Below are 26,265 nucleotides of genomic sequence, written 5' to 3'. Positions count from 1 at the left end.
GGATTCTCAGTAGTGCCGTCAAATTCAAAAATATATTGGCAGGGTATTGGGATGTTCTGCCCATCCGTCTAATTTTGTCTGTGTCACCCTATATTAATTTAGCGATAATTTGGCGTGGTACAACTTCGCAATAGTGCGACGAGTTTTCGATATTGTATACGACTTTTCGATATTGTATACGACTTTTCGACGTGGTGGGGATTCTCAAAGGTGCCGTCAAATTCAAAAAATGTAGGCAGGATATTGGGATGTTCTGCCCATTCGTCTAGTTTTGTCCGTGTCACCCTGTTTTAAGTTAGCGATGTCATAGGTCGTAGCATTTAACGTTTCCCAAAATCGAAATTTTGTATTGCAAGTTATCGGGAGTAAACAATCGCCTGCCATTTTGTATTTATATATCACATAGTCATCTCTTTTCTCCCTTAGAGAGTGAGAAGTTGGTATAGTTTTAATTTTTTTGTTTCTTTTATCCTTTAGTGAAACGAGGAGTTGTGGTTGCCATTTTCAAAGCTAGTTACATGTCAAAAAATCGTGTACAAATTTTTTTTTGTACAATTTAAAGTTTAATAAAACATTGAGACTTTAATTTTCACAACATTTGCATGTGCGTTTACAAGAACATCGTTAATAGAGGCTTATGCTACGGATGACTATCGTTCCATGAGTTTATGATCACTGTCATTTTGCAAATCGGTACACTGTGGAAAACGTTGCCGGAAAACCTGTAAAGAGATTGTTGGGTCGGATTGTTCTTGAATGGCCCGATTTCCAAAACTCGTAAAAATTTTAACCCGCTAATAGAAAAAACATTTCACTGGCTCGATTTTGCAGTGTAGTATCATTTCCTCTTATTTATTATAGCCGGCGGCTTTTAGAGGTTCCCTATAGCACTTACAGCTCAATACACATCAGAAAGAAGAACAACACTAAACACGTAAGGTATGTTATTTATAATTTCCTTAAGTTTTCATTTAGTGGCTACTCATGACCTTTGCAAAAAAATTACTATATATATTTTTTAACAGAATGCGCAAAGTTAAACGAAGTCTGTTTAACTAATGGAAGCAAATTCAATTAATAATTTATAACGATAAAAATTACTGTATATCACAGTGCGTTGTGTCTAAATCTTATGATTCTATATATGTCCCTTGAATAGGATAGTTGTTACAATTTTGGGACGAAGGATTGAACCGCTAAATGTGTCAAACATTATAATGAATATCGATAGATCTGTATTGTACTCCATCGACTTGGAATCTACTAAAATCGTTTTTAATTCCACCTTGACCCAAGTAGTTAAAATGAATACGGCAATTTCCGAGATTTGTAATAATTAAGTTACAATATCAAATTGGTCAGTATGACCATTGACTATCGAACGCTATATATTTTTTTTTTCTAAAACTAGATCCATATAGTACTGCTTTCCTTTAAGCTTTTCAAGTTATTCCTTATGTAATAATTACAAATGCATTTTGCAAAATTTGCGTGAATGGTCACTTCGGAAAAATAGTGGACAATTAATCAAATATTATACTAAATTTATAGTAAATATAAGACGAGTATGAGAATACTAGAGGTATGGGAATAATAGAGGCTTTAGCAACTGAGGCCATCAGCTAGACAAAACAAAAAAATAATTTATGATTATCACTTCTGAGATAAATTTGTTGGTTTTTTAATATGTTCTGTTGCAGGAGATTTCAAGATGTACAATCCATTATTATTAAGCCAATTGTTATGTTTAAACTTAATATGTGAACAGGAATTTAACCCTGGAAAGTCATCCTTATTTCTTGTACACTAACGTCATCCTTCGTCATTGTGACTACGGCTTATTTCAAGATGTTATAATTTGCATTGTGAGCAAATATGTGAACCAAAATTGAATTTATTTTCTTATTCAATTTAGTTTTAATTAGTATAAAACAACATTTCATAAAATAGTTGAATTAGTAAAACTTAAATCTATTATTTCCCAATCGACTAAAATGCATTTTAGATTGAAAATTAAACTACGCGTCGTCAATTTGACGAAGGATGACTGTCCAGGGTTAAAATGTGTTCCACAGTGTCAGTATTGCAGCAATACTAAATATCGGTACTATGTTCAGTTTTTGAGTTGTATTTATCAGTCAGCGTGCGATTATCGGAGCTACGCAGTATGGGTTACTTTTGTTTAGATGGGAACGGTTTCGAAGATCTGAGATAATACATCTTTTAAGATCTTTTCTAAGAATGCATACAATTTGAGGGGCAGAGTTGGCGTTTTTTGCTTCTAAATCTGCATGCATCATACCAGAAATATTGGCAAGCAAAGCAGCTTTATTTTCGCTCTGCAGCGTACGATATAATACTATCTGTTTTGGAAGCGCCCGTAAATACTAATGTCCAAATCTTGCAAGAGGTTTCTGGAGAATTGTAAATATACTTTTCAGGTGTAGTTCTTTATGGTATTTAGATGAGTTATCGCAGCAGTTAAAAGGAAATATTCATGTTATCGATATTTAGTTATTTTGTTTTCACAGCGGTGGATTATCTCACCTCAGTAATGATGGTGACATTTCTGAGTGTTTTAATGCTCTAAGTGGTTTCATAGCAATTTAGAACGTCGTTCGGACTCGACTATAAAAAGGATGTTCCTTGTCCTTGAGCTAAATATAGAATCGTGCAGCACTCAGTGATAAGAGAGAAGTTCACCACTGTGGTATTGCAATGGACTGAATAGTCTAAGTGAGCCTGAAATATCGCCCTGCCACTATCCTAGCCTAGCCTAACACAACTCAAAGAAACTCCAAAATACCGAACTACTCCACTTATCGAATCATCAATCAGTAGTTGTGTTTCTTTACATACTACTAGTTACTACTTTTGTTAATTTTTACTAGAAACTGTTCCCCGACCTCAAAAATGGTAAAAGTAGTAAGAGAGCAATATCAAAATGCACTTCTCTTATACAATTTTTCTACCAGAAATTACTAAACAAAATCTTCCGAGTAAAAGGAGTATATATGCCGTGACAAAAATAATTGTTTACTCCATACATTTTACTACTCAAAGTGGTTCCAAATCGCTTTTTTGGAAATAAACCTGCAACTTTTGAATGGATAAGGATATTAGCATAATTTTTTCTTTGTACGAAATCTGGTGTGTTATCCTCTAAGTTTATAAGTTTGTGGATTCCTAGTAGTCCCACGGACTGGCTTATAGTTGGTCATCTCGGCTGTATACAATTCTGTTTTAGCTGCCAAATCCGCAGTTATGAACCGATTTCCATAATTATTTGGTGTATAGAAATTGTAATCCCCTACAAATATATCGCTTGCGTATAGAAATATTTCTAATAGTTCGCGAGATATGGACCTTACACTTTATTGCTGTGCAAAATTCGTTTTGTTTGTTATTATTGGTTTATTCTTCAATCATTATTGTTGTTTTGATTTCAGCTTAAAACCAAGCATTGACTAAACTACAAGTGTAGCTTAACCCACAGAGGAAAAGTATGCTTGTTTTTTTACCCTTTCGAGGGCTATATCTCAAGACCCGGGTACTTGAGATATAGTACCCGGGTCTGTAACAAGCTCATATTCCAAGCTAGCTAGATAATAATAAAATCGTTCTATTGACCACACTAAATCCAACCCGTGGCCAATAAATCGTATTGTTCTTAAAAATAGTAATACATTAATAGTAATTGTAAAGATATCAATACTAGTCATTAATACTTAAATTACCCTAAAATGCCTACAACTATATCATCTTCACTTTGGCCAAAGTCACATAGAAAACTAATATTAATAAAAGTAAAAGTTTGAGAGACCGCCCGTGTAAAAATTTGTGGATCTTGCCAGATATTATTAGATCTCCTGCCATATCTGATTAGATATGGTAGTATATGTAGGCAGACCTGGATAGATCCGAAAAATTGTAATATCTGATCAGATTTAATTCTAAAGGAATTATACCAGACCAAATCTCAAATTTGGCCCACATCTAACAAATCTAATTTGATATAATTAGAGGTTAATATATCTAATTATATATAATTTTATCTACAAATTTCCAAAATTATTGAAATTACAGTAATTAATAAAAAAGATTTATTTTATGGTTTTATAATGAAAAGAGTATTTAATATTATAAGTTGGATCAAAAATATGTACATTATATATGTCTAGATATAAAAGTCTAAGAATTAAAAAAAAAAAAAAAACAACAAAAATAAAATATATATACATAGCCACCAAGGGCTCTGGCATTTAAATTTCCCAAGGCATTAGTACATTGCTCTCTGCAAACAGATCTTTAAATGAGTCTCGCAATTCCTTCATTTGGCTACTCGGAATGAAAACTCTGAAAAATATAAAATATACAGAAGAATTATTAGTTTATTTAAAAATATATTTGCAAATAATACATATAAGTGCCAAAATTTGCATCTCGTTCCCAATAAACCAACGCTATATTGAATGGTTTATGCGAAGACCCAAATACCGTACTATGAATAATTGCACGGGAATGTATCCGGTTCACAATGCAAATCATCTCCAAATTTGTATTCTTTTTGATATTGGATAATACTTCCTTCTATCGCAACTTCGGATATGGTTGGTCACAAATCTTTACGTTGCTTCACTGTCTCCTTTTGATCTTTTCCTGGACTACCAACTTCATCCTCCTAAAAAAGAGAAAATATTCAATATATAAAAATAGCAACAAAACAATAAACTTACCTTATCACAGCTTCTCTTATTCTTTTATCTTCTTCGAAAAATGAGAAAATATTTGATTTTTATATGAAATAAAAATATCAAACTCGCATTATCAAATATTTGATATATTTTTTCCAATTTAATAACAACAGGCGTTGCTAATGGTGATAGTTATGGGGTGCCATTTTTGAAAACAAAAAGACAGTTGTGGCTGAAAGTTAAGCATTTTATGAAGACACTTCAAAATTATATTTAAAAAGGTATCTTGAAACTGTCACAACATATAAAGATTGGTTATGTTCATAATTTGTTTTGATGTGCGACCAAACATACGTGCTTGTAACCAAGTATATCATGTTAATATTCTCGTAACAAACACATTATTTTGAAACACAAACATATACATATATTTTTTTTATCCGTTTTACAGAACTGGTTCATGATTTAGTGCGATATATATAATTAGATATGGGGCTATATATAGTATATATAATTAGATATGATGTCATATATGAAGATATACAATTAGATCTTACCAGATATGACTGATATAAATAGATATAACAACATATATAATGAGATCTTGAATCGGATCTAATCATATATAACACTATACATAACATATATCTGTAGATCCATTTATATCTACAACCATATCTGAGCAGATATAATTATATATACTTTGATATTATTAGACATGATTCGATCTCTCAATTTTTACATGGGCTTGTAAAAATTGGGGGATCTGATTTGGTATGGTTAGATCTGAGCCAATATATGGTCAGATCTGAGCAGATCCGAAAAATGGTTATATCTGGTCAGATCTAAATACTATGAAATTGGATCTGTTCAGATCTCAAAAATGAGACACATCTAATCAGATCTAATTTGATATAATTGTATATTATTTGATACAATTGTATCTTTCGAGATCTTTCAACACATAAAAACCCATAATTTGTATATAAAATGAGATCAATTGTTTTATTTAATAATACAAACTAAAAGTATATGCATAATAAATATATTTAAATTGATTGATCCATCAAAGCTATTTTAGAGGTATTGACAGTTGAGTTAGAGTGCTGTCCAGGGGTTTTTTCGTTTGTTTTTTCTGCTTTGGACTTCGACACGCGACTAAAATATTACAGCGTTAAGGCAATCTGCAATGAAATTAAAGTAAAAAACAATTATTAGACAAATATAGGATTTATATTGAACTATGTAAGCAAGTATTAGGATTGTTTTGGATCATTCTTCTTCAAGTTGCAATAAAAATTGCCATATAATTTTATGTTGCTTTTAATACTCACATTTAAAGTGTATTCGGGATTAGGTTAGGTATAGCGATAGGCTGTTATTTTAGGCTCATTCATACAATTCAGACCATCATGATATCACAGTGATCAACATCTCACTTATCACTGCCTGCTTGTTATAATCGAGTTCGATCGGCATTTCACGTAGCGGTGAAACAACTTAGAAAATCTTTGAAGCAGAAATGTCACCAACATTACACCGCCGAAAAAATTTTGGTGTTGGTCGGAACTGGGATTGAACCCGTGAAATTAAATTTACTATATAAATATTAAAATCATCTTGACTAATGAGGCTCATTCCACTTCGGTGCCTGCGTCAATAAGCACAATTACTTAGAAAACCAAGAAGGTATTGTTGAGAAGCCCCCATCTTCAAGGTACGACTGTTTGGTGATCTGGGCAACGTTTGCTTTTTACAATTACGACAAGCAACAAAACCATTGCTCTTTTGAAGGAAACGTTTCCCGCGATTAAAAATGTTTTAACTAGAATGTAAATTACTATGTCCGCGTGGGACATATATTAAAAAGGGCGACTTGTTCAGAAATGTTATTGCATAATCAAAATCTACTAAATGTTTTTTAATGTTTAAAGTTCTATTATTTAAGCAAACTACTAACTTTTGGGCAGTATGTCTGTAATTCCAAACTAACAGATTGTTTGCTACTTTAGCAGAAAAACTGCCAAAACAGCACTTTTTTGTTTACCGAACAAAACAGTAGTTTCCAGTTTCCTATTAACAGCAGTCTTTTTATATGAGTATATTTCAAAATAAAATAAATAATGCTTTGGATGAAAGGTTAATTATACTCCAAACGCATAGGAACGACAAATACTAAATGATGTTTTGATGAACCCACACTTTTTCTTACTACCCGAGGTGTAAAATAGATAAAAAAATATATACACATCCCTTTTATATAAAAATACCAAAATAAAAAAATATATGTATAAATAAAAATAAAGTAAGTAAATATAAGTGACTAAGGTCCCAAGCCATTTTAATATAGTTAAACTAAAAAAAAGACAACAAAAATTACAATAGACAAGTTATAAGTGATATATTAAAGAAACATTATCGGTTACTGTAATAGAAATTCAATACATCTGACATTAAAAACATTATTAGTAAAAGAAAAATTTCTAAGGTACAACGGAAGATGATTCCAAAGTCTAGAAACTCTTACAACAAATGACCTATCATAATGCATGGATGAAATACGTGGAATGAGAAGTTGTGGATTCCTCGACGATCTACAGAAATTGAACATGGGGCGGAGAAGAGAAGAACCATGTGGTGTCACAACTCTATAAAAACATTGAAGCAACCGGAGATCAACATAGCGCGCAAATGGAAGGCTAAGAAAGCTACTAACATAAACGGATACATGATCATATTTCCTGAGACCATGAACATATCGAACTATTGATTTAACTGCATTTTCTATCCTTGAAAGCTGGAGGCCAGATGTTGCAGATATAATCTCAATGCAGTAATTAACATGGGGCATAAGAAGAGCCATTGCAACTCTCTGGCGAATATATCGAGGCAAATACGCATCTACGCAATATAGTCTACGCAATTTAAACATAACCCTGGAGAGGATCCCACCTATGTGAGTGCCAAACTCCAACCTGTGGTCAATGACAACACCCAAGCACCTCATCTCATTAAAACAATTGACAGAAGTTGTACCAATACATATCCTAATATTGCCTCGTCCATGATCATTAAATAGAATGACATTAGACTTACTAACATTAATATTAAGTCCATTTCTACTCAGCCAGGCCGCAAGATCCCCCAGAGTCACGTTAACACTAGCCTCTAGCCGTGACATATCGCTACTCCTAAAAAATACATGAATGTCATCAGCATAAGCAAAAAAGTTGCATTCAGATGATACAATCGAATCAGTTACATCTTTCATATACATAATAAATAATAACGGTCCTAGGACAGACCCTTGCGGAACCCCCCCAAAAACATGTCGGACCGACGACTCCCTGGACCCAATCGCAACAAACTGTGATCGATCATGCAAATAAGATGATATTAATTTAGCCGCAGTCAGAGAAAACCTAAACTTGTTGCACAATATATGTTCCACTATCTTCGATCTAATAGGTCTGAGGTTTGATAATTCAAACGAATCACCCTTTTTAGGTACTGGAACAACACGGGCCGTTTTCCACATCTGTGGGTAGGATGAGGGGGTAAAAATACAATTAATAAAGTGAAGTAAATGTCGAGAAATGTAGGGAAAAATAAGACGAAGAAATCTTATTGGAATACAATCCACACCAACCGCTCCGGATCTGACCTTAGCCAACGCTTTCAGTAAATCAACCTCAAATATGCAAGAAAATTGAAACATGTCCCTACCTGAATCAAGATCAGTCGTCATTGGAAGGCCAATGTAGGTAGGCTGAGAATCGCAGAAGTAGTCATTAACACTATTAACATCGATATCAGGCGCAACTACATCATCATTGAGACAGCCAAATGAGTGAAGAGTTTTCCAAATCTGTGTACCATCCATATGACTGAATTTAGCATCGAAGAACTTCCTTCTCTCGTTCCTTATCACAGCTTTGGCACGGTTCCTATACTTTCTATACATGGCCTTATTCTCCATAGAGGGATTTCGTCGCAATTCAAGATAAGCAATGTCCCTTAAAGACCGAGCTTGTGCTATAGAGTCAGATTTCAACCAACCATCATTGTTGGGAATAGTACGTTTCGTAACAATTGGAACAAATTCAAATAAGTCACGAAGGACTATATTTAATAGAAAGTTGGTAATCAACATCACATGTCAGGTATAGTTGGCTGAAGTCATAACTAATCAAATACTGAAAAATACCATTCCAATCAACGTTTATATAGTCCCTATACTGTATATTGCTGGCACAATGAACTACTGGCAAGTCAATAGATCCAAAAATCATAGAGTGATGTGAAATACCAGGACATTGGCCCTGTGAAGAGAATCTCCATAAATGAGGGATATTAGTCAGGCAAAAATCAATAAGGGATGTCGAGTTATGAGCGACATCATAGTGCGTCGGCAACGAATTGTGAATTATTGAAAATCCCATGCCCCTGCACAAATCTCTTATCGCCAACGGATCCGTGACACGAAATAAATAACAAAGTCACCTACTACCAAAATATCGGTATACCTTTCAAATATGCTACTATGGCCACTGCGGAATGTCTCAATGTTGCCATGTGGAAGCTATACGACACAAAAGAGGAAGATAGTCGAGCATAGCTGCAGTTCAACACACAAGGACTCACAAGCACCATATTCAGTAGATCGAAAAACAACATAGTATTTCAAACCATCGCGTAAGTAGATAGCTACTCCTCCGCCAACTCTATTTAGACGGTCGTTTCTAATAATCTCATAACCTGGTATAGATAATGATTTGTTCGAAACAGTAGCATTCTGCCATGTTTCAGAGATTGCAAACACGTCAATATTACTACCTACTAACATACTTTTAAGCTCACATAACTTGTTGTTGTCCCGGGAGAGACGTATACTTTGAAAGTTCAAATGCGCATATTTAAATTTATCTGATAAGTCAAAAAATGTATCTTTAAAAAATTGTACATCACTTATAACTGGACCAAGATTTAGATTAAGAGTCATAGTATGACAAAAAGGCTGGGGAGCTAATGATATAACTTAGTATGTAAAATTTCAGTGACTAATATGATAAAAAATGACAATATGTTGAGAGTGAGGATGAATTTTCATAATAAAAACCAGAGAAATTAAAATAAAAAGGTTAAAAAATAAATAAATAAATAAATAAAGAAAAACTTATTGGCGACAACAAAGTCAATAGAGATCATAACTTTATGAGGGAGGTATCGCTGTACCAGCATTATTCAGATCGTTACACAAATTAAGACATTGATCATAGTCAAGCGTAGCCTCTTTACCATCCGGAAATACAGCAAGCACTTTAGGCGTGTCACGGTTTATTAAGACATACTTCTTCAGTAGCTTACCCTTAAAAAGTTGTCTGCAAACATACATGAGTTTTGAGGCAGACGGGGTGAGATGATCATCAATGTAGATACGTGAGGTTCGTTGGCAATTATCCATAACATTTTTTAACAGAATGGGACCAGCTTTCACATATTTATACATCAGAGTATCTCGTGTATGTACATTATTGAATTTTACAAGTATTGATTTGCCACCAGGAAGGTAGCAACAGTGCTGTAAATCAGTAATAGTAATATCAAGTTTACATGCGCTGAATACTCGAACAACCGTTTCTCTGAGATTCTTGATACCACGGGGTAGACCATTAATAATAACATTTGCCCGGTTGAGACGTCTTTGCTTTCCTTCGTTTTGACTCTCCAATGCTTGAATTTTCTTCATCAACTTCTTCTCAATGTCAGATAAACTTTTTCAACAACCTGTTACGCTCCGTTTTAATTCAATGATAGAATGATTGCATTTAGCAATATCAACTTGCAAATCCTTAATTTCATTGAAGCAGTTTGATACTTATTTTATTTTATTTATTTATTTTATTCATTCACATACTACAAGATATACAAAATCTTTTAAATTACAGTATGTGATTAATGTTGGTACTATTTACAATTTCGAATCATTTAAAGTTACAATTACAAATCAACAATTATAATTACAAATATAGAAATATTTTATCATAATCATTAAAAATGAAAACAAAAATGCAGCAAAAGCGACAGATAGTATAATGAAAATAGTGTGTATAGGTTAGTATTAGTGTTAGGCAGAAAAATGTCCATATAAGGCATTCTTGTTGTTGCATTTCAAGTTTCAACTAACGAGCCACTTCATCTATACGCTCCATTACTTTTCCATCATTTTTGCTGCATTGGGCATGCCTAACACCAACAGCATTGCCAGCACAAATAATACCGCCAACATTAACAACACCACCCTCAGGAACACCACAATCACCATGATCAACAACACCATTAGATCCACCACCAACACATTTAGCACAAGTATATCGGAGCATTTTGTTGGATCGAGCCTCATTTTCAGTAATATTTACGCAATCCAGATGAAAGAAGCTTGAACATCCAGTGCACCCCATTTTATACTTCGTTTTAGCAATAGCAATTTCATGCACAGCATAGCATTTTAGGCAAAACTCCAAAAAGCAGCAGTGACACCAATCAAAAATGATAAACAATAGGTAGCAAACAATTCAGGATGCAGTATATAGCAGAATCAATACTAAAAAGCTCTATTTTACCAGTTTAAAATAATTTTCCCGGCGGAGCAAAAGTTTTAGCGACTATACATGGCTAGAGTTGACAAATTTTAACCAAATACGGTTACAGGGATACTCAAAATAAAGAATTACATTAAATTTACTTAAAAAAAATTATAAAAATAATTAGGACTACAATCAAGGACTGCAAAAACTTGACATTATTACACCTTATTACTAAGTATATATCTTACTACTATATGTAGACTACGTTACAAAAACAATTTGATATATAAATATAAAAATTTAGGAATTGATTACTACTCTCAAATTTCTACTAACGCAGGTTATTAACCAATAAGTTTAATTATTTGCAACTAAAAATTTAATATTTGAAATAATATATATTTTTATGTTAACAATTTTTAACCCTTGTGTATGTGATAACACTGGAAGCGATACCAGCGTGATGAGGTCCCGTGGGACCTACAATAAAAAAAAGGATGGTAGAGAGGTTATCCCTACGATATTTTTCGATCATTTACTGTAGGTGTACTCTTCTATAATGCACAAATTGCATATATAAACATTTGGTTGTAAATATAGAGTTTTATTTAATTTTTAATAGGATACAGATAATGTTAAAATTTTTGATTAGTATACTAGTGGCCCAATATATTGTTTTTGTAGTTGAATGTTCTTAACAAACTGGATTTTTGAAGGAAAAACAATACGATTTTTTTTAGTGGCGTTCGTTTTGCTCGCAGTATTATGTGCACAGTGGTTGTTTCAAACTTGGTCCAAATTGAGGCACATCTTGCCAAATTCCAGGAGCCGATAGGTCTGGAAAATGTATAGAAATATAAAAACTTATTTCGACCACGATTTCCATGAAGTTCAAATAACTTTTTTTGCACTTTTACTCTCACTATATTGGATATATCAACGGAAGACATAAAATTATGTACTACCAAGCAACGAAACCAATGGAAACTTCAAAAATGACAAATTCTTCCAAATAACGGTATTTTCCGAAAGGATGTTAGTGTTATTAATTGTTCCAAATACGAAAATCGCAATATCTTTACACTGCTTTTTAAACTGTGCTAAACCACTAATGTAATTAGTAATAGGTCCCATTGGACCCCATCACGCAGAATCGCACTAAACTTTTTCAAATACCTATAAAAACCGATTTAATGATTCAATCACATAAAAATTTAAAGTTTTCAACTTAAAACACTTCAGTACAAGAAGTCATAAACCATCAAGCTGAAATTCATATAAAAGATAAAGTTATGTATGAATAAAAATCAAAAAGGTCCAGCGGGACCTCATCACGCACAGAAGGGTTAATCCTTGAACTTATATATTTGAGTTATTTTATATTTGATTTCTAATTTTTGTTTTTTATTTAATAAAAACTAAATAGGACTGCATAAACTTGACATATAGTTGCACCTTAATACTAAGTATATATCTTAGGTTAAACACCGTTGGGAACTACAATATGTAGACTACGTTAAAAAACAATTTGAAATATGTATATAAAAAAGCAAAAAAAAAAAATTAACTGATAATTAGGAATTGATTACTACTCGCACTACTACTATTTGTCTTTTTGTTAGTGTTATCAACAATAGTTTGTAAGAAATGCCAAAAATTAGTGTTCCAGTCAAACATGTTAATTTTTTTTAAGTTGTTTAATATTCGTTTTGTTTTGTTATTGTTGGTTTTGTTCTTTAAGCATTGTTGTTGTTTTTTATTGCAGCTTAAAACCATACATTGACTAAACTACAAGTGTAGCTTAACCAACAGACGAAAAGAATGTTTGTCAAATTTATTTGTGCAAAGCCCTATAGACTGCAAGATGGTTGGATGGACGCACGTTTCGGAATTACCACATTCCTCATCAGCATCCTCTACTTGCAGCAAAACTATCAACCAATTATCAGAATAAATTCAGGCAGTTTATTTATTAAACCCAACAAAAACCACACTTGAACCCTCCGAAAAAAGGTTTTACATTGATAGCCGACTTATGCCGAAATAAATTCGAAACAAACATATCTCTTTTCCTATGCCACTGTCAAATCATCGATTTGAATTCAGTTGGCTGGGTTTATTTTGAACGTACCTCCTCTTCTTTTTCCATTCGTTTTGTTTTGTTATTGTTGGTTTTGTTCTTTAAGCATTGTTGTTGTTTTTTATTGCAGCTTAAAACCATACATTGACTAAACTACAAGTGTAGCTTAACCAACAGAGGAAAATAATGTTTGTCAAATTTATTTGGGCAAAGCCCTATAGACTTCAAGATGGTTGGATGGACGCACGTTTCGGAATTACCACATTCCTCATTAGCATCCTCTACTTGCAGCAAAACTATATATATAACATAAAGGTGATCCAGGGGTGTACTGCGGAGACATCCTGTTGCTGTTCTAAGGGCAGCGTTCTGACAGGTCTGTATGTTATTCCACTGCGTATCGCTCGTTTGAGGTGTCCACACTGGCGCCGCATAGTTTACCACTGACCGGCCAATTGCTTTATATGTAGTTAACAAGGTTTCTTTGTCCGCACCCCAAGTGCTGCCGGCAAGCGACTTGAGGACCTTGTTTCTACCGCGGAGCTTATCACAAATTGCAGTGGCATGGGCGGACGACTTATAAAGGCTGTCGAATGTGACCCCGAGAATCTTGGGGTAATTTGTTGTCGGAATTGTTTCGCCATCGACTCTGACATTCAACTGCCTGCGTACTTCCGCCGTCCATGTAGTGAATATTGTGGCTGAGGATTTGGTGGGAGATATCCTAAAATTTCTTGCAGTGAAATAACTGGTAAGATCAGCGAGGTAGACATTTAATCGATCGCAAATGTCATCAACAATGGGCCCGGATGCTATGATTGTGCAATCGTCCGCATAAGACACAATCTCGACGCCGTCAGGAGGGGGTGGAAACGAGGACAGGTAGAGGTTAAACAGTGTCGGAGATATCACCCCTCCCAGAGGAACTCCCTGTTTAACTCTACGGGGTTTTGACTTCTTGTCCCTGAATTCCACGTACGACTGGCGTCCACACATATAATTCAGAACCCAACGCATCGTTCATGCCGGTAGGGACGTGTTCTCGATGTCCTTGAATAAAGTGGCATGGTTGACCGTATCGAACGCTTTCGATATGTCAAGCGCCACGAGGACCATCCTATGACACGGCTTGGGCTGATTAAGTCCCCTATTGATATGTGTCGAAATGGCATGTAAGGCTGTCGTCGTACTGTGTACCTTACGGAATCCATGTTGATGGTGGGCAGCTGGAAAATTCTCTACAAGGCTAGGGAGGAGTGGTGCCTCAAGTGTCTTGGCTACTGGCGAGAGAAGGGATATCGGTCTGTACGATTCACCTTTACTCGAATCTTTGCCTGGCTTCAGTAGTGGAATCACTCTTCCCATCTTCCAGACATCGGGTATAATGAGTGATTTCAAGGACAAATTGAGGAGTTTGGTCAGGTACTCAACTCCCAGTATTCCCAGATGCTTCAGCATTAGCATTGAAATTCCGTCGGGGCCCAGCGCCTTAGATGGTTTCGCGCTGTTGATGACATTGGTAACTTCGGCTGCGGAAAATTGTGGTGTATCGTCGGCTCGGATACCACGTATGCGACGAGTGGCTCTCCTTTTCGCTCTATCACTCTCGGGATGCTCGACAAACAGTCGGTTGAAGTATTTGGCGCATCTCTTCGGATCAGTCACAGTCACGTCGCCAAAGGTGACTGAAATCCTCACTGTTGACCACAATTTACCAGTCCCTGTGCCTAAGTTACATTGCTTCAGGTGCTCTAACCAAGTGTTCCTCTTGTGCTCGTCTACTATCCTACTACTCTAGATTTAGTTCTCTGATTCTAGGATCAGCAGGGTTAGCACGACGGCGTTCATCACGCTCGTCTGCGAGTCCCGCCGCTTCGGCTGGGAAGTTGGACCTCACTTGGGCAATTCGACCAGCGGGTATGAAGCGAGCGGCTGCTGCGTTGATGATGTCCCGGAACGCCCTCTGGGCAACATAAACATGAGAGGGGGACGGGAGCTCACTGAAGCGGCGATCGGTGTATTCTCTGAAGCCTTCCCAGTTGAAGCCCGACCAGGCGACGCTAAAGATAAATCTGGCGAACTGCTGCAGTCACCCATAATTCTCGTGGGGGCCTCTTCGTTCACCGTGCAAAATGTGGAGTCATCTATCTGCTCTGCCAATGTTAATGTTTAAATTGACTAACAACAAAAAAACAAATTTTTGTCCATATTTCAATAGAGATAAAGGGTGATACGGTCAAAATTTGGTCAAGGGAAAACGCGTGTAAATCGGTGAAATCGTTTATTTAAAAAATCAAATTAAATTTCTTTTTCAAGTTCAATTAGTATAAAATTCAGGAAAAATATTCAGTTAGGCTTTCGCTTTTCCAAATCCGAATTGCCGGGCCTCACGCTTGACACCTGCCATCAGATTTTGTACAGCCACCTTGTCCACCTTCTTCGCCGCAGAAAGCCAGTTTGCCTTGAACTGCTGCTCGTCCTTAGCAGTTTTTTTGGTCTTCTTTAGGTTCCGCTTGACAATAGCCCAGTATTTCTCAATTGGGCGGAGCTCTGTCGTGTTGGGAGGGTTCTTGTCCTTGGGAACCACCTGCACGTTGTTGGCGGCGTACCACTCCATGGCCTTTTTACAGTACGGAACAACCGTGTTTATTCAGGAAGGGCAGCAGACGTTTATTCAAACACTCTTTCACGTAAATTTCTTGGTTGACAGTCCCGGAAGCTATGAAAATGCTGCTTTTCAAGCCAAAGGTACAGATGGCTTGCCAAACCAGATATTTCTTTGCGAACTTTGACAGTTTTATGTGCTTGAAAATATCTGCTACCTTTCCCCTTCCTTTTGCCGTATAAAACTGCTGTCCCGGAAGCTGCTTGTAGTCGGCTTTGACGTAGGTTTCGTCGTCCATTACCACGCAGTCAAACTTCGTCAGCATCGTCGTGTACAGCCTCCGGGATCGCGCTTTGGCCGTCGTATTTTGTTTATCATCGCGATTTGGAGTCACTACCTTCTTGTAAGTCGATAGTCCGGCTCGTTTTTTGGCTCGATGCACGGTTGTAGACGATACACCCAGCTTATTTGCGGCATCTCGGAGAGAGAGGTTAGGGTTTCGCTAGAAACTACCGGCAACTCTCTTTGTCGTCTCAGCGGCTTCCGGTTTTCGATTTCCCCCCGATCCAGACTTCCTGGCTGTCGACAAACGTTCCCCAAACACTTTAATTACATTTGTAACGGTTGATTTGGCAACTTTTAGCGATTTTGCAAGCTTTGCGTGCGAGTAGCTCGGATATTCGCAATGTGCGAGCAAAATTTTGATACGCTGCTCTTCTTGCTTGGACGGCATTTTGACAACTGAAGAGTGAATTCCAAAATCAAAATAGGAGCAACATTATACACACACACACCTTCAAAATGAGGGGTGTTCAGGTTTTTTAAATGCAAAATTGAAAGAAATACGTCAAGTTTATATTGACCAAATTTTGACCGTATCACCCTTTATGTCAAAAATTAAAAAGGCTAAAAACCGCTACAGGAGTCATGAAAAAATCACAAAAAAAGCTATTATTTCCGCTAAACGACTTAAAAAAATAATAATTATTATTGGGAACTTCTACGCAACAAATAAATCACTATTCGTTTTCTCCTTTTACAAACATTACTTTTCCCCCCACTATTCTTTTGGTATTTTCTACTTCTCTATTCAACCGTCGAACGGAACGGACGTGTTTTTCAATAGCGGATAAACTCATCGTAATAGGTACCTACTAAGAATTTCAAGTGTGGTGGGGTATTAAGCCACCATGCAGCGAAATTCCAAGTCATCCACTGGGTTGCTAACTTCAGGGCCCAGTGGACGGGTATCGACTGGAGTTATAAATCTGGGCAATGACCAAGAGTTAGGCCCAATTAGTCGACCTGTAGACGGGTCGACAGGTGGCGACACTATGACAAGTCGAACTTTTTCTAAGGTAACGACTTCAAAAGGATGTAATCCCTCACGAAAGAGATTCAAGGAACGCGGAAATGCTTTGTTTATCCTAAAGTAGTTAGGATCAGTCGACCCAAGCACGCTGTCGGCTAAACAAAGCGATTCCTTAAAATGGGCTCAAGGAATTCTTGAGACTGGAAAAAGGGAACGATCGCCGGATGAGCTGCCATCCTCCAAAAGGGATCAAAGATCGTTTGCCTCAGTTGCTAAAGACAGCCTTGTGATGGCTATAATTAATAAAGGAGCATTGGACGGTATGGTTCCAAAGCAAAAATGGGGGAAATTGAGAATGCTCTGTCTGTCGTCTACTCACAGGTGCTGGACAAGTTTCCCGGCCCAGATCCTCGACACCAAGAGGCTGGTTGGTATCAAGGACGATTTAAGCTAGTCGCATTTGAGGACCAGAGGTCTATAGAATGTTTTAAAGCTGCTCTGATACTAATTGGTGAAGTTTGGGAAGGAGCTGCTCTAGAGTTAGTCGAGAAGAAAGACATACCGGCTAGACCTAGAGCACATGCGTGGATACCTGCAAACCCTTCTGACCCTGAATCTATTTTAATTAGACTGAAACGATGCAATCCAGATCTTCCAACAGCTGATTGGAAGGTTGGCCGTTTGGATGAAGTGGATGGACAAGACGGCATGCAGTGTTTATATTGAACACTCAGTCTTTGCCACATCTAGCAAAGTCCCAGGGCCGTGTATGTTATGGCTTTCATTATATCCAAATGAAGGTATATAAAAACGATCAGCTAAAGGATTCAGAAATGGACAAGCCTCTGTCTGAATCAGAAGTAAGCGGATCCTCTTGCGAAGTCGAGGGAGATACCAAAGTTGAAGACATGGATAGACACCGTATGCTAGAGGAGGTTTCTATTGCCTCAGAACTCACCAAAGTTGAACCTATGGTTATTACGAGAGTCACCGAGATCTCTGAAGAGAGCATTCTTGATGACTCGATTGAAGCGGCTGATGTGACGGTTGTTGAAAATCTCGATGGTCCTACGGATCCTCCAGATAAATCTTCATCATTGTAAGGCTGCATGTGCTGCCTTAAAAGTTCTCCTGATGAAAGGGGACATAGATATAGTTCTTATTCAAGAACCATATGTTTATAGAAACAAAATATGTGAATTAAGTACTCCGGGGTCCAAACTATTGCAGTATACTGGTAATGATGTAAATCAACAATTGCTAAAAACGAGCTCAACTTGTTTCTGCTTCCTTCAATGTGCAATACAGACACTGTCGTTGCCAGTTTAGAAATAGCCAAATGCAAATATTGGGTATCTTCGGTCTACATGGGACATGACATATGCCTTTAAGACATGTGCCGTTGAGGAGTCACTGAAAACAAAGACGAAACTCATAATGGGATGCGATGCGAATGCACATTAGATAGGGTCACGGCCTAGGTTAGGTTAGGTTAGGTTATGTGGCCGCCCGATGTATCAGGCTCACTTAGACTATTCAGTCCATTGTGATACCACAGTGGTGAACTTCTCTCTTATCACTGAGTGCTGCCCGATTCCATGCTAAGCTCAATGACAAGGGACCTCCTTTTTATAGCCGAGTCCGAACGGCGTTCCACATTCCAGTGAAACCGCTTAGAGAAGCTTTGAAACCCTCAGAAATGTCACCAGCATTACTGAGGTGGGATAATCCACCGCTGAAAAACTTTTTGGTGTTCGGTCGTAGCAGGAATCGAACCCACGACCTTGTGTATGCAAGGCGGGCATGCTAACCATTGCACCACGGTGGCCTAAAGGAAAAAAAGTTGATGCGGTCACCCCCCAGTTTTGTAGCATATTCGAAGACAAATTCAGAACACCAAAGTTTTTTTTGTCGTGCACCATACGACCCCCCGAAATACAATTTATTGTGCTGTGTCGTCATTTGAAGTCCGATCGTAAAGAAACGCATATCGTTGTTCTTGGTCGATCAGGGGCTATATTTCGTGCATTGGTCATTTTTGACTCCGGCGTCAAATTTAATTTCTTTATTTCGCTTCGTATGCCCCTATGATGCCCATTTCTTATAACCATTATAAAGATCTTAGCAAAATATGAAACTTTTGCTTTTGAAGTAATTACTTATTCGTTTTGTTTGTTATTGTTGGCTTCTCTTCAATCGTTATTGTTGTTTTTTTTTTTTTTTTGATCTCAGCTTAAAGCCATGCATTGACTAAACTACAAGTGTAGCTTAACCAACAGAGGAAAAGTATGCTTGTCAAATTTATTTGGGCAAAGCCCTATAGACTGCAAGATGGTTGGATGTACAGCTGTTTCGGAATTACCACATTCCTCATCAGCATCCTCTACTTGCAGCAAAACTTATATTCATAAACAAAAAAGTTACAGAGATTTTAAAAAGTCAATAGGTCACCCTACACACCACCAAATAGTTTTTGTTGTGTTGTTATGATGTCCGATCAAAACCACATGCACATCGTTATTCACATCTACGAAATTAATTTATAAGGCATTTAGAACACAAAACCTGTTTATCTGTAAATTTCTAACGGTACCTTTGTATACATCTTCGTTGTTTGCACTACGGCATTTTCTGCGTTATGCAAAGTGCATGTGTTTTTGCTAGAACAATTTGAGAGCCTACTGTTTTAAAATTCTAACAATCACATTCGCTACATGATTTTTTAAGTCTGTCCATATTTTTGTGAGAGAAGGCTGTTGTTTTCACTTTTTCCAAATACTATCAACAGCCTTCTCTCACAAAAATATCGAGGAAATTGTATCGGAAACTAGAATAAGATGGGCGCTAAATAGCTTGGGACCATTCAACTCCCCCGGACCTGATGGAATTACTCCGGCAGAGTTACAAGCTGTAACTGACAAAATTATCCCCTAGTTGTCGGTGATATATAAAGGATGCATCAACTTATCATATATCCCAGGAAAGTGGAGGGAAACAAAAGTCGTTTTCATACCTAAAGCGGGAAAAGCCTCTCACTCGAGGGCGAAGGATTTCCGACCAATCGGCTTATCCTCATTCCTACTTAAGACTCTGGAGAGGATGATAGATATTTATATTAGAACTAGCGTAGATTCAAGTTTGCTCTCGAAACGACAGCATGCATACTCGAAAGGCAGGTCTACTGAGACCGCACTACATAAACTAGTCAGCTTTATTGAAAGCTCACTATCTGTCAAAGAATACACAATCGTGGCGTTTCTAGACATCGAAGGGGCGTTCAATAATGTCCATCCGAGCTCGATATTAAATGGACTGACAACTCTGAATGTTGATCCATGTATACTCAGGCTGTTAGACGAACTGCTAATGAAGAGACGTATTTCAGCCAAACTAGGACAAGCAAACATACAAAAGTATATGAACAGAGTCACTCCCCAAGGAGGAGTTCTATCACCTCTTCTTTGGAATGTTGCTATAAATAGCCTTCTGGTTACTCTAGAAAAAGAAAGGATAAAAGTGGTGGCATACGCAGATGATGTGGCTCTGGCAGTCAGGGGAAAATTCCCATCCACAATCAGAGATATTATTCAGAGGGCCCTCCGGATGACTGAGAAATGGGCGAAAGACAATGGTCTTGGGGTAAATCCTGCAAAGACAATTAGTCATGTACTGCAAAGATCGCAAAACTCCCACGGTTAGGCCTATTTCCTTAGGGGGTATTGAAATTCCCTTTGGTGATTGTGCAAAATACCTTGGCGTTATTTTGGACAGGAAGCTGAACTTTAAGCTTAATATTGAAGAAAGGGCGAGAAAGGCAACTGTAGCTTTGTACTCGTGCAAAAAGGCAATAGGAAAAAAGTGGGGACTAAAACCAAAAATTGTGCATTGGCTATACACGGCAGTGGTTAGACCTATAATGCTATATGGTGTTGTAGTCTGGTGGCCGGCACTTCAGAAACCGACTTGTTTAGATAAAGTTCAGCGTATGGCGTGTTTGTTTATTTCAGGCGCATTCAGCAAGACAGGAACAGACTCCCTTAATGTCATGCTGCATCTATTGCCTTTAGACATTTTGGCCAAACAGTCAGCTGCAACAACGGCTGTGCGGTTGCGCGAACTATCGCTGTGGTCGGAAAAAGGTTACGGTCACAGTTCTGTCCTCAAAATAATGCCAGATGTGCCTAACGTAGTGGATTACACTTTGGCGAGTCCACTTTTCGACAAAAAGTTTGAGACTCTAATTCCCAACAGTGAGGCGTGGTGCACACAGACCCCGGGGAATAAAGAATATATAGATTTCTACACTGATGGCTCCAAATTGGATGGACAAGTGGGGTTCGGAGTATATTCTAATGATCTGGAACTTCGAATAGCGAAAAGATTACCTAATCACTGTAGTGTTTTTCAGGCTGAAATATTAGCAATAAGAGAGGTGGCGAATTGGCTGAGAAGTAATGTTCCAAAAAATGTGGGCATTAATATATACTCAGACAGTCAACCTGCAATAAAATCCTTGGACTCTGTGTTCCTCAACTCGAAAACGGCCATCGACTGCCGCAAATCTCTCAATGAGATGGCTGAGCAGTACAATATTCACCTAATATGGGTGCCTGGCCATAGGAACATACCGGGGAACTGCGAAGCGGATGAGTTGGCAAGGCTAGGGACTACCTTACATATTCCAGGGGAACTAGAATTTGTTGGTATGCCCCTAGCTACCTGCAAGCTCATGCTGCGTGAGAAGGCTGTTATGATGGCAATTGTTCGATGGGAGAATTGCAAGGGTTGTAACGACACCAAGCAAATATGGCCCCATTTCAACTTAAACCGCACACTAGATATGCTAATGTTCTCGAGACGTCAGATATCACTCCTGATATCTGCTATAACGGGTCGCTGCCTGATAGGCGATTTTGCAAAAACTATTGGCGCGAAGTATAATGACTATTGTATGAGCTGTCATGATGCGGAGGAAAAAGAATCAATTAAACACCTCTTGTGTGAGTGTCCTGCATTTTGTGTAAAGCGCAAGCATCTTTTAAGAGCATATAGCTTCAGATTACTGGCGGATCTGGAAAACGTTAACTTAAGCAGTCTGCTAATGTTTTTGGAACAATCTGGTTGGTTCAACAAAGAAAAATAATCAAGAAGGTTCAGCGGTTAAAACTAGAAGTGCCCATATGTAATAGGTACTTTTAGTTAATGTGGTATCACAATGGACTGAATAGTCTAAGTGAGCCTGAATCTTAATCGGGCTGCCACTTTAACCTAACCTACTTACTGTTTATACGAAATGATTCTTTAACAAACATCAACACAAAAACTACGTGTAAAACTTACGTATATCAATTATGAATGAATGGAATATCTCTGCTGCTTATGTCATTCATGTGCGGTTGTAGTGACATTGCTCCATTTCTCTCCACCACAAAGTAGACTTATCAATAAATATGGATCTCCCTCCTCAGCTCCCTTCAAGCTTCTTCCAAACTTCAATGAATGTGTATATGGATGAAATTTTTTATGAATGATAGGGAAGGACAAGGCGTGGAATTGCGGGAGTTAATTTGCATAAATACCCATGTTAATTACAGGCCCTATATTGACCCGGGAATAAATGCAATGATTTATTTATGTTCAGACATAATTAATATTATAAATTCCTTGTTTGCAATCAAAAATATGAATAAATTTTCGAGGGGCGAAGAAAATTATTCCTGATAATCTAATGAAATTGTATTTTGTGAGATGTCTTAAAAACAAAATACATTTCTCTCTAATAAATCTGAGAATATTTATATTTGTGTTGCACACAAAAAATTTCAAATTTTGTAGTCCTATCTCATTCATGTTACAGTATAAAATCCGAATTAATATAAGTAGGTTATATACTTAATCGCGCTTCAATCCAATAAATATGAAGTGGGAAGGTTCAACTTTCCAGCTGGTACCGAAATCCTAAAAACGAAATCAATTTTTTCACTTCAGCGGCTACTACTGCACTTGCCCATATACATAAATAACTAAAACTCTGTCAAAATGTCTTATTATTATAAAAATATGCTATATAATGTTTACTACTATTATTATCATCGAAGTTTTTGTTTTTTTTTTTTTTTTTTTAAATGAAGATAGCGATGCAGGATACAAATGTTGAATTTAAAAAAATGACGCCATATAACATTTTATTACCTTTCTTTCAGGTTCTTTTTCCTACGCTCGCCAGAACTTTGGGATCATTCGAAAACTTCGTCGGAAAAAGGGATTGTGAAATACCCTTACAATTTAAGAATGACGTTACCGAGTGCTGCTCGTGTTTACACGGATGTTAATGCGCACAAGCCCGACGAATATTGGGACTATGAAAACTATGTAGTCGATTGGGCCAACCAGGATGACTATCAGTTAGTTCGTAAGCTGGGTCGAGGCAAATATTCGGAAGTTTTTGAAGCTATAAATATTACGAATAATGAAAAATGTGTGGTGAAAATCTTAAAACCTGTAAAAAAGAAGAAGATTAAGCGCGAAATTAAAATTTTGGAGAATTTACGAGGTGGAACAAATATCATTACTTTGTTAGCTGTGGTGAAAGATCCTGTATCACGCACTCCTGCCCTAATTTTTGAGCATGTTAATAATACTGATTTTAAACAGTTGTACCAAACACTTACAGATTATGAAATACGCTACTACCTGTTTGAATTGTTGAAGGCATTAGATTATTGCCACAGTATGGGAATCATGCACCGTGATGTAAAACCCCATAATGTGATGATAGACCATGAAAATCGCAAGTTACGCTTAATTGATTGGGGTCTTGCCGAATTCTACCACCCTGGCCAAGAATACAACGTTCGAGTAGCTTCACGCTATTTCAAGGGTCCCGAACTACTTGTTGATTATCAAATGTACGATTATTCATTAGACATGTGGTCTTTGGGTTGCATGTTAGCTTCAATGATTTTTCGCAAAGAACCATTTTTCCATGGTCACGATAATTACGACCAACTTGTCCGTATAGCTAAAGTGCTGGGCACTGAAGAGCTCTACGCATATCTGGATAAGTACAATATTGAATTGGATCCCAGATTCCATGACATATTACAGAGGCACTCTCGCAAACGATGGGAACGTTTTGTCCATTCCGACAACCAACATCTTGTGTCACCAGAAGCCCTCGATTTTCTTGACAAGCTTTTACGTTATGACCATGTAGAACGACTAACCGCCCGTGAGGCCATGGCACATCCATACTTTGCTCCAATAGTTAATGGCCAGATCAAGTCGAATAATCAACAGTAGGGATCGAATCCAAAATCAAAAACTATGTAGAGGATGTGGTGGTTAATAATACGATATAGAATATCAAGATGAAGCAGCATAGAACTACAATCGCCATAATATAATCGTCCGATACAGAAAAACGTCATTAATGAACAAGAAATCGAAGCAGCTGTATCACCAGATGGCAAATTAAAAATTACATATTTTGGACTGTTACTATCATAAAATATTCATAAAAACGAAAATATTATACAATAATAATAAACGATTATTATCATGATATTTAATAAAACCCTATGAGTGTAAACTAAAAAATGGCTTATATACAACATTCAACGTAAGTTTATATTGCGCAATTAACGGCTATCTGATTTACACGACGGTTGATGGCTACTTCGTGGAAGGCGTGTTTTTGGAATGGCGATATAAAAAAAAAAAATAAGCAGCTTGGTTTCGACATGGTTGTATATTTTTTACATGCCAGTGATGAAACATGGATCTTCTCGTACACTTCGAATAGGGCTATCATTCGGGATGGATTTTTATAAATCCCCGGATTCGGGATTTTAAAATATAGAATCCCGGATTTTTTTTTTGGATACCGAAATTTTCGGAATTTTTTAAATATTTTAAGTAATGACAATTAACAGCGCCCAAAAATTGTTGTACATTAAATTTAGTTTAATTATTTTTTTTTTAACAAAAGAACAAGAGTAAATTAAAAAGCAATTTCAAATTGCTTAACTTAACGAACGCCTAGTACAACTGAACAAGAAAATAAAAACAAAAAATTATGACAAAGCAATTTCATATCGCTATCTTATTCGGCAAAACATTTAAGGATTTGGATTAGATTAAGTATATTTTCGTACACTTGTGTTAATCCTCTTGTATTGCATTGGTTCTAAGTAACTTCTTAAAATATCAAGGCATCCAAAATATCCGAAGGACATTTTATTATTGCTTTCGTTTACGTCGATTTTTGATGAAATTGTGCTTTTTATAGTATACCTCATGTATTATAATAAATTTGTCGGGTATGAAATCTAACAGTCGTTTGCACTGTATGAAAACTCCACTCAATTAATAAATAATGCTAAAAGGCCACACATTTAACAAATTTTAATTAGTTTTTCGGGAACCGGAAAAATCCCGGGATTCGGGATTAATCCCGGGTGACAGCCCTAACTTCGAACCATGGCGAAGCCATTCAGGGGGAAGGGTACAAAAGGGACAGCAAAAAAATGGAAAAAAGGAACTAAAGATCAGCCATTAGATGAGCTAGACTGACTCCAACGATTTAAGACCGGTTGGAGCAAATGGTTTGTAGTTCAATGCCTTTGGACTGTAGAGACAAATTGTGACAAATGGTAGAAAATCTATATTGTTCAAGTATTTATTCCAGCTTCCACCCTTTGCGGAACTCTTTTTCTATATGAAGAAATCCTGAGCTGACCACAAATCTATTGTTATAAAAATGCGCTATGTATACCAAATTGGCAAAGATCCGTTTATATAGCAGTTATGGTCATCACATTTACATCATAGAAAAGAAAACAGCACAATTCCATTCATTATTAATAGAAGCCCTTCAAGGCCAATGTTTTATTTTATTTAGCACCAAACTTAGATAACAATTGTGTTCTTCGCGAACTTTGAATGGCTTGGACACATAATGTGAACGTCGCATAATGATAAAAAAA

General features: G+C 36.8%; 1 protein-coding gene across 1 annotated transcript; it reads left to right on the top strand.

Annotated features, from left to right (window-relative positions):
• The first annotated feature begins 452 nt into the window (after positions 1-452).
• Positions 453-24,854, top strand: CkIIalpha (casein kinase II subunit alpha). The gene is made up of 2 exons (XM_075291083.1): positions 453-939; positions 23,482-24,854. The coding sequence occupies exon 2, from the start codon at positions 23,570-23,572 to the stop codon at positions 24,578-24,580; it is 1,011 nt and encodes a 336-aa protein (XP_075147198.1). The 5' UTR covers positions 453-939; positions 23,482-23,569; the 3' UTR covers positions 24,581-24,854.
• Positions 24,855-26,265: the final 1,411 nt, after the last annotated feature.

Source organism: Haematobia irritans, chromosome 1, assembly GCF_050003625.1.
Source record: "Haematobia irritans isolate KBUSLIRL chromosome 1, ASM5000362v1, whole genome shotgun sequence".
Classification (NCBI taxonomy): Eukaryota; Metazoa; Arthropoda; class Insecta; order Diptera; family Muscidae; genus Haematobia; species Haematobia irritans.
This window is presented reverse-complemented; position numbering and strand designations above follow the sequence as displayed.